Here is a 13,195-nt window from a genome sequence, read left to right on the forward strand (position 1 = left end):
TTAGTGTTATTTCCTTTTCACAAATAATGCCCACATGTCCAGATGTTTTTAAGAATTAGTTTCTCATTGTTTTTTAAATCCTCTACCTTTTTTTCACTTAAAGACCCAAAAGTAACTTTAAACCACTTGTGTCAGACTAGCAAGGGGTGATAAAACCTGATAGTATCTTTGCTAGGGCGATTTTCTGGTCCAGGCCAGTACCAAATACTATTTAAAACATATTTTTTTCTTTTGATTGCCACTGGTGCATTCTCAGCTTGGGGGTTGAAATGAATTGTAGCTTTGGTGCATGCTCAGCAGCAAGCAGAGTAAACAGAGCTGGGCTACAGTAATCAGTAATGTAATTTAAAAGAAATGTGTATTGTTTCATATTTAAGTACATGAACTGCACTTTCACTGTTCAAATATTACACTTATAACACTGTTTAACTGCTCGTCTAGTGAAAAAACGCTTTGCTTCTGGTTCTTTTGGTGGCACTGTAAACTCAATAAAGGCAGTCTGAGATGCTTGGTCTATGAGAAGGGGACCAGCCAACCAAAAAATTAGGAGTGTCTGGCTCTGGCTCTGCCTCTGGTCCCTACTGTGCAGACTTAACAACATGGCAGAACATTTTATCTTCATTTCTATAGAACAGAAGCAAATACACCCCATGTGGTCGTGCTCACATACTGTCATTGACCAATGACTCACTTTTTAATTTAATTTTAATTTTGAGACTGTAAACGTTAGTAAATCTGCTTCAATAGTAAGCAAAAGTCTCTGAAAGTGTGACTTTGGTTTCTCAGTCACGTGTTGTTTGTTGCTCCTGATGGAACGTTAACCTGCAGACTGATCTGGGATCTGCTCCTACAGCTTCTAGAGGAGCCACCAGCTGGCGGACAAGCATGAGCTGTTTGTTATGTGTGGAGGAAAGTGTGTGTATGCTTATGTGTGTGTGTGTATGCGTATGTATGAGCCCCGGAGGGGACGGAAATGAGACAGCGCTGCTGCGGGTGATGACTGGAGACGCCTCCTCCACAGCTAATTAACTTCATGCTTGATGGACTGAGGGCGCTTCGGCAAAGTTCAGAAAAGAGAGTGAACGCAGTCTGAGCTCAGGCTCAACAGTTGGGCTCAAACTCAGCTGGGATTCTGTTGCCGCTTTGAGCTGCAGAGAGAGAAAAAAAGAGCACGTCTAGACAACAAGCTGGTGCTACGGAGGTGATTATCAACTACACAGGAAACTTAATCAGAGAAACTAATCACTGGGAAATAGGGGACTGTGCTTACTGGGATTTTGTGCTGTAGTGTGTGTTCTGCTTGCACGGCTTCCTGAGAAGTCATTACACTCTTCAGTGCTTCACTTTTGCTGTAGCATTTGTGGCAACAATGAGATTTCCATCTTTTGTTTAGCTATGCCAGGGCAACATAAAAGTAGATAAAAGTAGAATATCGAATGAAATCCATTGAAAAACAGGTATCTCCATTTTTGTCAATTTTCAGTTTACCACATATGTTAAACAGACAAGTTGTACCTAACACTGTGCTAATCTTTCTTGATAAATGGACCAATAGAAATATTTCAAAATGAACTGAAATAAACTCTTTTTACAGTGACTTCCACTGAAATTTCAGAAGGTTTTTTTTCCCTCTCTTGAAAAGTCCAGTGACAGTGACAATATACAACTTTGACCAGAAACTTATACAGAAACTTATATATAAATTTGTTGTGGACATGAATGACAATCAAGACAATATTGGGTGTATATATAGAAAATAGTAATAGAAAACACAAAAATTTGTTACACATGTATGCAGGCCTGTTTCTTTGGGGGGGTGGGGGGGGGGCTTTTCTGCTGTTTTTTGTTAGTTAGGGAGGGAGGGAGGGAAGATTTGTGTTTTTTTTTTTTGTCAGGTCAGTCCTAATTTTTTTTTTAAAGTTAGTTTGGTTTGTTTATTAATTTAGGCATTCTTATCCCTGAAGCAAATGCTACTATTTTTTAAAATAAATCAATTTTCCAGGCCGTAACATCCATCCAGACACTGTTATGAACCACCTTCTTGTATCTATACTCATAGAGCAACAGTTTGTAGTTTTGAAATTACCAGAAGCGTAGCTGCTGGTTAACTATTTAACTTTAGGGTATTAAATATCTCTAGAAAGAGAGCAGGTGGTACATAAATTATATATAATTGTACATTCCTTAATTCCTCTGTGATGGGGAGCTGAAATTAACTTTAATTTAACTTTTTTTTTTTCGTTCCTTCTCAAATGCTGCAGCCCCTGCTGTCTGTTGCACCATTTAAGGTGGAACGGGAAAGTTAGTTAGCTAGCTAGCTCCTGAGACAAACTACTAGCATACATTTATATGCTTGTTATATGGAATTCAGCCATGAGAGATTGGGCCTTAAATAATGGACTGTGTCTGGAATATGGGGGAGCTGTAAAGAATATCAAGTTAATGTCAATAGAAAGAACACCAAGCATGATCTAAAAATCACTTTTTTATTTTTCTTTCTTCAGATTGACAAGACAGACGACAAATCTCTGGAGGAGCGAGGCCGGATCATGATCTCACTAAAGTACAGCTCACAGAAGTGCGGACTGGTGGTGGGCATCATCCGCTGCGCCCACCTTGCAGCCATGGATGCCAATGGTTTCTCCGACCCGTACGTCAAAACGTGAGTCATCCTCTTTCTACCTCCTCATCTGGTTCTTTCTCGCTTTTCTAGTTTAACCTTTACAAGTCAGAGTTAGCTCCAATTTATATCTCACACAGGAAGTCTGCAACTGCAACTTTCAAAACTGCAGATTCCTGTTTATGCATGCTAGGTTTGTGTGTGTGTAAGCAGAAGAGGATTTTTTTATATAACAATTTGAATGTAAAGAAACATACATATTTTTATATGTGATACCATGTGTTTTTTTTAAATATGTTGATGCAGTATATATTGTACATGTAATTTAATGTTTTTATTATAATTCAGATGTTAATGTGCCTGTCAAATCTATAGCAAAAAGACTAATCTAATTCAAAACTTCTGAAACCTTTATAGTTTTTTTACTGCAATTGTCTTATTTGATGTTAGTTTATTTGTTTGAAAGCTTATGCTATGTACAAACAGCAAGCAAAAATGGATTAAAACTGATCTTTTTGTCTTTTATGTGTGTTCACACAATGAATCTGACATTTTCATTTCCAATTTAATATGTCCTATTGAAATTCCTTTATTATTCCATAATTGGCAGGGTGACTGAGTCAGAACAGCCAGATCGGAATTAATTTTTCATTGAGGAGAAGGGAAAAGGGATGACAGCAGTGAGGGAGGTTTTCAGTGGCAGGATATCAGTTAACAGACCTCATCAAGATTTGAGTTGCTGTCTCTGTCCAAACAAAATTAGAAGTTATCTAAATAGTTATCTAGCGCAACGGCGTTTTGTAGAAGTTTCTAAAGAAATGGATTCTAAAGGGCATAGCTGCAGTGACGCAGGAACATAAAAAGCTTAAAGTGAAGGTTTTAAGAAATCTAGAACAAACCAAACAGATGACAATGGCCAAATAGCACACCATGAAAAACCTGCTTACAAAATTAATCATAAAATTCTGGTAAGGAGCATTTAATAGACACTGTGAACAGCCTAAAAACATCAGTCTAACTGGTTTGTATGAATTTGTATTATTTGTAGACACAGAGACGATTCAAAGTGATTTAGAGAAAGATAAAAAAAATCTAATGCAAACTAGTATACAAAATATGATATTTTCAAAACTGAATTAAAGTGAATAAAATATTGGAATAGAAGGAATAAATTTAAGACATAATACAGAACAATGTTAAAAGAATGTTACAAAACATTATTTTAATTGAAAGAATAAAAAGTAATGGAAACTACGAATAAAATAAAGTACTAAAGTGTGCAAAACTTGATTTTAGTTGACTGTTTAGAATTGATATTATTATTTTACATAGGGCTGTGGAAAAAAATAAAAGGCGACTTCAGTTTCTGAATCAGTTTCTCTGATTTTGCTATTTATAGGTAGATGTAAGTAAAATAAGTAAAATGAACATTTTATTCCATAAACTACGGACAAAATTTCTCTCAAATTTCAAATAAAAATATTGTCATTTAGGGCATTTATTGCAGAAAATGAGAAGTGGCTGAAATAACGATGCAAAAAAGATGCAGAGCTTTCAGAAAACAAGTTCAGAAAACAAGTTCATATTCATAGAGTTTTAAGAGTTCAGAAATCAATATTTGGTGTAATAACCCTGGTTTTTAATCACAGTTTTTATGCATCTTGGCATGTTCCCTCCACCAGTCTTACACACTGCTTTTGGATAACTTTATGCCGCTCCTGGTGCAAAACGTCAAGCAGTTCAGATTGGTTTAATGGCTTGTGATCATCTATCTACCTTTGGATTATATTCCAGAGGTTTTCAATTAGATAAAATCAAAGAAACTCATCAATTTTAGGTGGTCTTTTATTGTTTTCCAGAGCTGTATGTTTAGTGATGATTTAAACTGGATTTAGGTGCTTTAGTTGCTAAAAGCTGTGTTTGTGCTTATCACCACCATGTTTTAATCCAGGTGAGTTGGTAATTGTTTTATTTACGTGCTCTAGTGATGATCCTAGTCACAGGGAGCCTTTTTAATACACACACACATTTCAATTCAACACCTCATTATTATGTTCTTCCTGAGCTGAGTCAGTGGAGGTAGATTTGAAAAAGTAGGGAAATGTGCGGAGCAGGGGACCTCCAGAACTGTGACTCAGACTATGACTGTGGTGTCAGTTTCTTGTTCAGTGAAAGCTGGATATTGCAAAGCAATGAAACGGCACTGCTTTTACCTGGGCAATATTATATATTGGATTCAGGGGAACAAAGAACACATGTATTTAATGATAGAAGTCAGAAAGCTTTACTACAGGGTTCATTGGAGTTCTCTGATGTGAAAATATGTAGAAAACAGATCAATGGCAATGAATAGAGGCGATCAATAATGAGCGGTATTCTGAGGGCCTGATCAAAACTTCATCCATCTACTCTGAGCTCAGATTCTGCCTGGAGCTGCACTCCTGAATAAACGAGCGAGCTGTTCAGCTTCAGAAATCAAACCCATAAGTGCTGAGTGAGTTCACACTCTGGGGTTCAGAGCGATAAGGCCAAAACTCTTACCTCCCTGAAAAAAAGAACAGAGCAGCATGGGCCCAAATACAAATGGGACTCATCCTGACAATTACGCCTAATGAGCGAGAGAGGGTTTTCCATCGCACCTACACACTTCAACACATAATGGATTTATCGTAGGCTTATGATGATGATTAATGTGAGCTGATCAGAGCAAAGATGCCCCCTAACCCTTACTTTCTAATTCGCCGTGACATGAGATTGTCAAGTCACAGTGTTCCCGAGACATAGAATTAGTCACGGGCATCGTTTAGTCTCTGATACCTGGCTGTGCATTCCCTTACTTTAATTACTGCATCATTTCTGTTGGGGGAGGACTACACCTAGACTTCTCCTGACATTCCTACATCCCCTCCATTTTTATCCAATCCTCCACTATTATTGTGGCTGAAGTCCAAACAGAACTCAACACTGACACCTCCACATCCTGTGATGACCACTGCAGGCTGGTACAGGTCTATATATTTGTGAGAGTGGTTCGGCTGACATGATGAAATAGTCCAGCTCTTACCTTACCTGACAGGATTGATGCTGTTATGAGGATAAGAAGACATATAGCCAAGTACACTGACATTCAAACAACATGGGATAGGAACTGTATCATGTCCCACTTTGAAAAAAATGCTTCCTGTAAATTTGTAAAATGTAAAAGTTAAGTTAACATAGAAAAAGTTGCCAGTAAAGATTGTAATATTACAGTAATTCACTGTGGAGAAATATTACAGTATATTACTGTAAGATAAAAATAGTAATTTACTGTTGTCACGTCCTTGTCCTGTCCCTTGTCAGCCTCCATGTTCTTTCCATTCCTTTGTTTGTATTCAAAGCCATGTGCTCAGAGCACATGGCTCTACCCTTGTCTCCGCCCATGTCTTTAGTGTTCCCACCTGTTTCAATTTGTAGCTCCGCCCCCTCATCAGTGATCCCAGGTGTTTCCCATTTCCATTGTGTGTATTTAAGCCCCTGTGTTTGAGCATGTGGTTGTCTGGTCTTGTGTGTGTTTCACGCTGTCAGGTTGCTGTTGCTTTGTTTTCTGTTTTGTAGTTTATTAATTCCAGGAGTCCTGTCTTTAAATGTATCTTGTTTTGAGTTTAGTTTTTGTTTGTTTATTGTCTATGTAAATAAATATTACCTGCGTTTACGTCTGCCTCACGTCCTCCCTGACAACTGTTAATAAATTACAGAGTATTACAGCTTTTCTAAAGTAGGTTTTGGCAGAAATAAGTATATTATAATATTGAAATTATATATTATATCTAGCCATACACTGTATAGAGCAGAGGTATGTAATTAGAATTCAGTATGGTCCAGTTAGAGAAAATTTCGACAGGCCAAGGTCCGGACCAATTTTTAACTTGTGTTATGATTCAGTGCTATATCCTGTAAGGTTGTTTGAACTATGATGAAAAAAATATATATTAAAAATAAAAAAATGCCTCTCTGGCCAGATTTTGTTTACATTCCTCACCCGTCTCTCTGTCGCGCTCTGCATGACTATATTTTCTGCCCGTTCTCGTTTTTCGGCTCCCTATCTCCTAATAAAAGCGTTTTTTTTTTTTATGGCTGCGTCCCAATTCAATAGCCAGAGCAGTGGGACTGCGACCCTGATAACACGCGTTCGATCCCGTGTGAAGAACGGTGTGTTTATTTATTTATTTTTTTCCTTACCGCCTCTGCACAGATCTGATTGGCAGAGGAGAGCGTTTGGTGATCTTACAACCACACGTGAATGGTCTGTAAGTTTACTGCACCGCAAAGCACGTGTACAATTAAATCCTTTTCAGTAGTTTATTGGTTTGAGTCCGCATTGGACAACGTTTGGGTTTGGAATCGGACCACACTCTGCCTATTAGTGACCTCTGGTATAGAGTATAATTTAACTGGTAATAAACAGTAAATCACTTGCAGTAAAAACATTGCTAAATTACTGCACTGGAACAGGGGAGGAGTAGCAAAGGTTTCTGAACGCAGCCATTTTAATTTTAACCCTCTATGGCATAGAGTTGCCTCAAGCAACAAGCCATTTTTTTGGTTATTACATCATTTCATATCATACCTACCTTTACTTACTTATTTACCTTTAATATATTTTTTATATTCGCAAACCTACTAAAACAGTGTTTTTTTGTTGACTTGTAGAGTTAAACCTCTTTTGTTAGATGAATCATGATGAAGCAGTGGTTCTCATCTCTGGTCCTGAAGACCTCTTCCTTCCTTCCTTCTACTTCCTTTTTTGGGTGCAAATTTGCAACTTGTTATCAAAAGTCAAAATCTACATTTGATAAGTTTGCTATATCCACAGGGACTCCCAAGCTTCCAAAAAATATGGAAAAAAATATTTTTCTTCACAAAAATAATATAAATCTAATATAATTATGTAATATCAACTTGGCTGTATTTTATTTACACTATTGAATGCTACTACCTGTCTTTTACCTCATATGAACGTTGTATGGATGGACCATTGTGACTTGAAATCAAGTCTTTTTGAATCCCTTGCTCACAGTAGAGGATTATCATATTTTCTTTGTTCTAAAGGGGATTTGTTTATATTAGTTGTTCAATTTCTTCTGTGTTTGCAGTTATCACTGTTTAATTTTTTTATTTAAGTGGAAATAATGATGTGCTTCTCTGCACAGAGAAGAGATAAAGACACTAATCCTTCTCCCAAATTCAGCTTGAACCTCATTCTGAAATACAGGATACAGGAGGATTATTACTGGGCATTTTCCTCTGCTAGAATGTCCAAACATCAATGAATTAGCAAGTGAATCAGTCAGATTACACTGTAGCATCATACTTCATGGCAGCTTAGTCAATTTTAGAATGCTTTTATACCAATTGAACCTATTTGTGTGTCGACGAGAGCTTAGTTGGTGAATTATTCAATTAATGCCGGTGTTTCAGGCTAAAGCCACTGAGATTCTGTTTTAGCCATTACCTTGTTCCCCACTTCTCCTCACTCAGACACTCCATATTTCATTATTTCCAGCCTCTTAATGGCACTGTTTGTTGAATTGCAGCGGGAGTGGTTATAAAGGCTTGGTGGAAGCGAGAGTGTTATTCCCCGGTTTGAAAAGTGGAAAATGAAACGTGGCTGACTTACGGACGGAGCGACGCTTTTGATGAAGAGATGGAGAGACCCCAATTGAAAACGTGGCACAGTTCATTTGCCCATGAGAAGAGCTGGGTAATGGGGTTCGCCACAAGTGCAATTACAGCAGCAAATGAAAATTCCGGGGCTTGAGGGGGTAAAAGATGGCCGTCAGAGATGGGCAGTCACAGCCGGTGATGAATACAGGAAGATGAGCAATGTTGTTTTTGCTGTGTGCTGTGTGTTTTTTTCCTCAAGCTCTGTGTTGAATGGCATATGGGTTTATTAAAACCATAGCGGCTGTGCTTTTCTCAGTGTACAGAGCTTATCCAAGTTTGTAGGCTCCTGAGAGTGAGGCTCCCTGCGGCTTACAGAACTGTTCCACTTGTTAAAGGAAACTGAATCAGTGCTTTGTCTATTTATCTTTTTCTTTCTCAAACACGCAATTCTAGCTACGCCACTGGCTCCTGCTATTAGCTTTTTCTTAGTCTAGGAAATCTGCAGCAGAACACTGTATCAGTGAAGGTGGTTTTTCAGATCTACTCTACCACTGATAAACAAACTTAACCTTCATCTGCTTCATGAATATTGACTGCACTCAGTTACCACACACAAAATTGATCAATGTTTCCTTTCCCACTTCCTACTTATAAAACATGTTGACTCAAAACTCACTATGATCATGATCAGCTTCACTGACATGTTGCAGTGTAATTTATAAGTGGTAAAAGATTTATTTTCTAGCAACAGGAACCACTCAAACGCAGCTTGAGATCAACTGCAGTCAGGAGGTGATTTTCATTCGACATCAGTGATAGAGAGTAACCTTTTTTATGGGTGTAATTTACCTGATATTAGTGTTTGTGTGTTTAAATAAGGCACTCACATGTCCCAGAAATGGGTGGACCAAAGACCAAGTTACCAGCAGCATTAATTTTTTTTTTTAGGACATTACCTGTTTTTTTCTGTTTTTTTGTAGGGTCATCCATGTTACCTTTATTTAATTTTATGTGATGTTGTATGTTGTAAAATTAAATAAGGGTTTCAAAACTTGTGAGACATGTATACCCAACGATATTGATGGTGTTACTAATTTTACTAATTAACGTAAGTGTTCTAGGGTTAAGAGAATTAGTACAAGCCTTTTGTTTGTTTTGAGCTGCACAAGGTGTACTTTTCCTGTCGTTACGATAGCAAAGACACACTGACACACTGCCCTAAATCAAGCTGCACGGTGCACAGTTGATGGCTCCCCTATAGAACGTTACAACGCTTCTCCTAAACTCAGTTTGTGCTTAAATTAACAGCAGTCATTACAGCGGTTGCTCTGAATCTTCACAACTCAGGATATCTGAACGTTCCATAAGTTGCATTTCATCAGTTTCCTCAGTATCTACTTTCATTATACATCCTCTTAGCCTTAATTGGGTAACAACACATCAACAGACAAACAAACAAACACTGAGGTGTGATCTAGTCTGCAGAAGGAAGCTGACCTCACAGCATGAAACCTCTTTAATCAGCAACCGTGGTCCAAGTCTCCCTGTCTGGTGGCCTTTGGAGCAGAGTGAGACAGTCTCATTAGAGAAAGGAGCACGGGGGCAGCACCGGGGTCACCTGTCGCACCGTTCTCGTTTACAGCAAAGTGCAAAAGGAGCTTTTCTTAGCTTTTAAGCAGCAAATTAGAGAGTGTGTTTCTTTTGTATGTCACTGTTTCGCTTTAGCTGCCTTTTTTCCTAATGGTCAAGCCATGAAACTGTAGCGTGTGAGAGTGTGAGTACGAAGCAGTACGAGAGTGCCCCCAGGTGGGACACAGTGGTTAATACAAGTGATTTCAGCTGGTGTGTGCTAGACACTGACTGGTGGACTGTGCAAAGGTGTGAAAAGTGTTCACATTCATTAGTAGTAGTACAAGTATAGATACTAGCGTAAAATACCTCTGTAAAGGTTAAAGTATCAATTTGTTTTCAAGCTTTTTCTCACGCAAAGTGTGCCACAGTGTCCTATAGTGCAGTCCTATAGTCCCCCTCCCCAACAAACTATATATTTTTAAAAGCCATAATGACTTTAATGTTATATTAAATGTTAAAATTGGGATTCACTATGCTCACAGTTTCAGCTGTGTATATGCCATTAAAAATGTATGCATTTTAGTACAATGCAACTACAGCTCTGGAAAAAAGGCCTCTTAAAATTATGAGTTTCTTTAATTTTACCAAATTGAAAACCTCCAGAATATATTTTAAGAGGAATATGGACGATCACAAGCAATCAAACCAAGCTGAACTGCTTGGATTTTTGCTCCAGGAGTGGCATAAAGTTATCCAAAAGCAGTGTGTAAGACTGGTGGAGGAGAAAATGCCAAGATGCATGAAAACTGTGATTAAAACCAGGGTTATTCCACCAAATATTGATTTCTGAACTCTTAAAACTTTATGATCTTAAATTTATGGTCTGCATCTTATTTGTTATTTTGGCCATTTCTCATTTTTATGTGCTCTAAATGACAATATTTTATTTGGAAAAGATAACGATGTTTTACTTCATTTTTTACTCAAAATTTTACTCAAACATGTATCTATAAATAGCAAAATCAGAGAAACTGATTTAGAAACTAAAGTGGTCTCTTAATTTTTTTCCAGAGATATATATTATCAAAATCTACTTTTGTAATGTAATTAAGTATCTGTGCTTAGTAACTTGACATCTCTGGAACTGCGTATCACTCTGTTCATCAGTTCCTGAAAAGTTATTAAGTGTAATTTTATACATGTGTGTTTACATTCTTTACAATGTGTTGCAGATACCTGAAGCCAGATGAGAACAAGAAGTCAAAGCACAAGACTACGGTCAAGAAGAAGACCCTTAATCCAGAGTTTAATGAGGTAGGATTAACACTTTTACACTTTCAAATATATAATATAATGCTGCTAGGCAGTGAGACGGACATCAGTTAGACATTTTTACACTAATAACAGTCTTTGCAATGTCATATGTTACTTTACAACATGTTTAATGCCCTGCTAAGTGCAGTTCAGCCACTGACCTAGTCTAAGAGTCTCTGTAAAATGCAAAATCCACCGGAGATCCTATGTAAACACACAGAGGTTGGTAGTCCAGGTCCAGAACATAAAATTCCACATCGGGGTGGTTTTGAAACAAAACACCGGGGTGGATTTTTACTTTTAAACATCAGCTAGAAGGAGGAGGAGTGAAATCCATGATCCAGAACAGCAGCAGCACCTAATGATGGTTTCCAGCATAAACTACTGAAGTCCACAACTTTGGGTTGTGCATTTTCTGGGCATGAGAAATCTTGCACGTTTCCTGTGTTATGTAATGGTACCACTACATAAAATAATGAAATAATACACATTCCAGTTTGTCTGCAGTGGCTAATTTCTGAATAACACACCATCGAAACAAATGCCAAAAGTAAGAGTGATCATGAGTGATCTGGACTCAGTTTCCTAGAGGCTTTATAGTATAAAGATAATCCTTATCCTGGTACAGAGAGTGTTTGTTTAATTTGATGCTTGCTCTGAAATTGCTCAGTGATCTTTAATCTAGGCTTTTGGGGAACTTGTTTTAAATGTAGCAACATGTTAACAAACCTATTAATAGCCTTGATTTGAGAGTTAATGCTGGATAATGTCTGGCTTTTTAAACTTGTTTTCTTTGTCTCCTTGTTTCTCTAGGAGTTCTTCTATGAGATTAAATACGCCGACCTCAGTAAGAAAACCCTGGAGGTGACCGTGTGGGACTATGACATTGGGAAATCCAATGATTTTATAGGTAAGTAATTAGCTTTACCATATGCTATACAGTACCAACCACATGTTTGGACACATCTAAATTGAGTTTTTTTTCTGCATTATAGATTAATACTAAAGTCAGAAAAAACATATGTAATTATTTTGTAAACGAAAAAGTGTTAAACAAACAAAGTAGGCACCTCTTGTTTAGATGACAGCTTTGAACTTGCCTCTTAATGTGATGAAGAGCATGAATTGTGTAAAGAGATAAACATACAATGAATAGCCCTATTTTGCCATCAAAAATGTTATGATGGAACTGGCTCTCATCAGGAGGGAAGACCAAGAGTTACCGTATTTTTCGCACTATAAGGAGCACTGGATTATAAAGCGCACTATCAATAATCTATCAATAGTCTATTTTCTGGTCTATTTCATACATAAGGCACACTGGATTATAAGGCACACTCTAAGTGGTACTTGTTAGGAACAGGGGTGTCGCCATGTGTCCCTTCTAATTCAGCAGGTCTCGCCTCTGGAGGGTGAGACCTGTAAAGATAAACTAAGTAAACAAAAGTGTAATTCATAAAAAAAAAAACATTTTTTAGATGAGTCAGACAAGTCAAACGAGCTCTGGATGTTAATTTACACAGATTTCTCTCCTGAAAACGCTTTCATATACAGTAAGCTTAGTTTTTCAGATTTCCACTAAGGCTGGAGCATTAGCATTAGCGGCCAATCGCTAATGCCGCCTAACTGCTGCCCGACAGATCTACACTGAGGAACCCTGAGTGTTCCGGTAAACCAGGGGCGATATTAGCTAGCAGTTTGTCCCATGTAGTTTGTTTCACACAGTAAATGCACAGGCTACAGGCTGATAATACTCACCTCTGAGCGGCCAAATTGCTAGCACACTTTGCAGATAATGCTAATACTGCGCCAGTAGTGCTAGCCATGTTTAGCAGCAGGCTACAGGCCAATATTACTCACCTCTAAACAGCCGAATAGCTAGTGCTTAGCGGCTATTGCTAATACTGCTGGAGAACTAAACTGAAACTCCTGTATAACGCTGTACTTCAGTGGAGGGGCTTTACTGCTTCTTACAACCTGACTGGTAAAATTTATACATAAGGTGTACTAGATTATAAGGTGCACTGACGATTGTTTGGGAAA

General features: G+C 37.8%; 1 protein-coding gene across 3 annotated transcripts in view; it reads left to right on the top strand.

Annotated features, from left to right (window-relative positions):
* doc2b (double C2-like domains, beta) overlaps positions 1-13,195 on the top strand; it is a 364,239-nt gene that overhangs the window by 345,297 nt on the left and 5,747 nt on the right. For all 3 annotated transcript variants that reach the window (XM_007245281.4, XM_049475881.1, XM_007245282.4), the window contains 3 exons: positions 2,505-2,662; positions 11,071-11,152; positions 11,966-12,062. In XM_007245281.4, the coding sequence (XP_007245343.3) occupies positions 2,505-2,662; positions 11,071-11,152; positions 11,966-12,062 (337 nt within the window). The remainder of the gene's footprint in view (positions 1-2,504; positions 2,663-11,070; positions 11,153-11,965; positions 12,063-13,195) is intronic.

The sequence above is a fragment of the Astyanax mexicanus genome, chromosome 1 (assembly GCF_023375975.1).
Source record: "Astyanax mexicanus isolate ESR-SI-001 chromosome 1, AstMex3_surface, whole genome shotgun sequence".
Lineage (NCBI taxonomy): Eukaryota > Metazoa > Chordata > Actinopteri > Characiformes > Acestrorhamphidae > Astyanax > Astyanax mexicanus.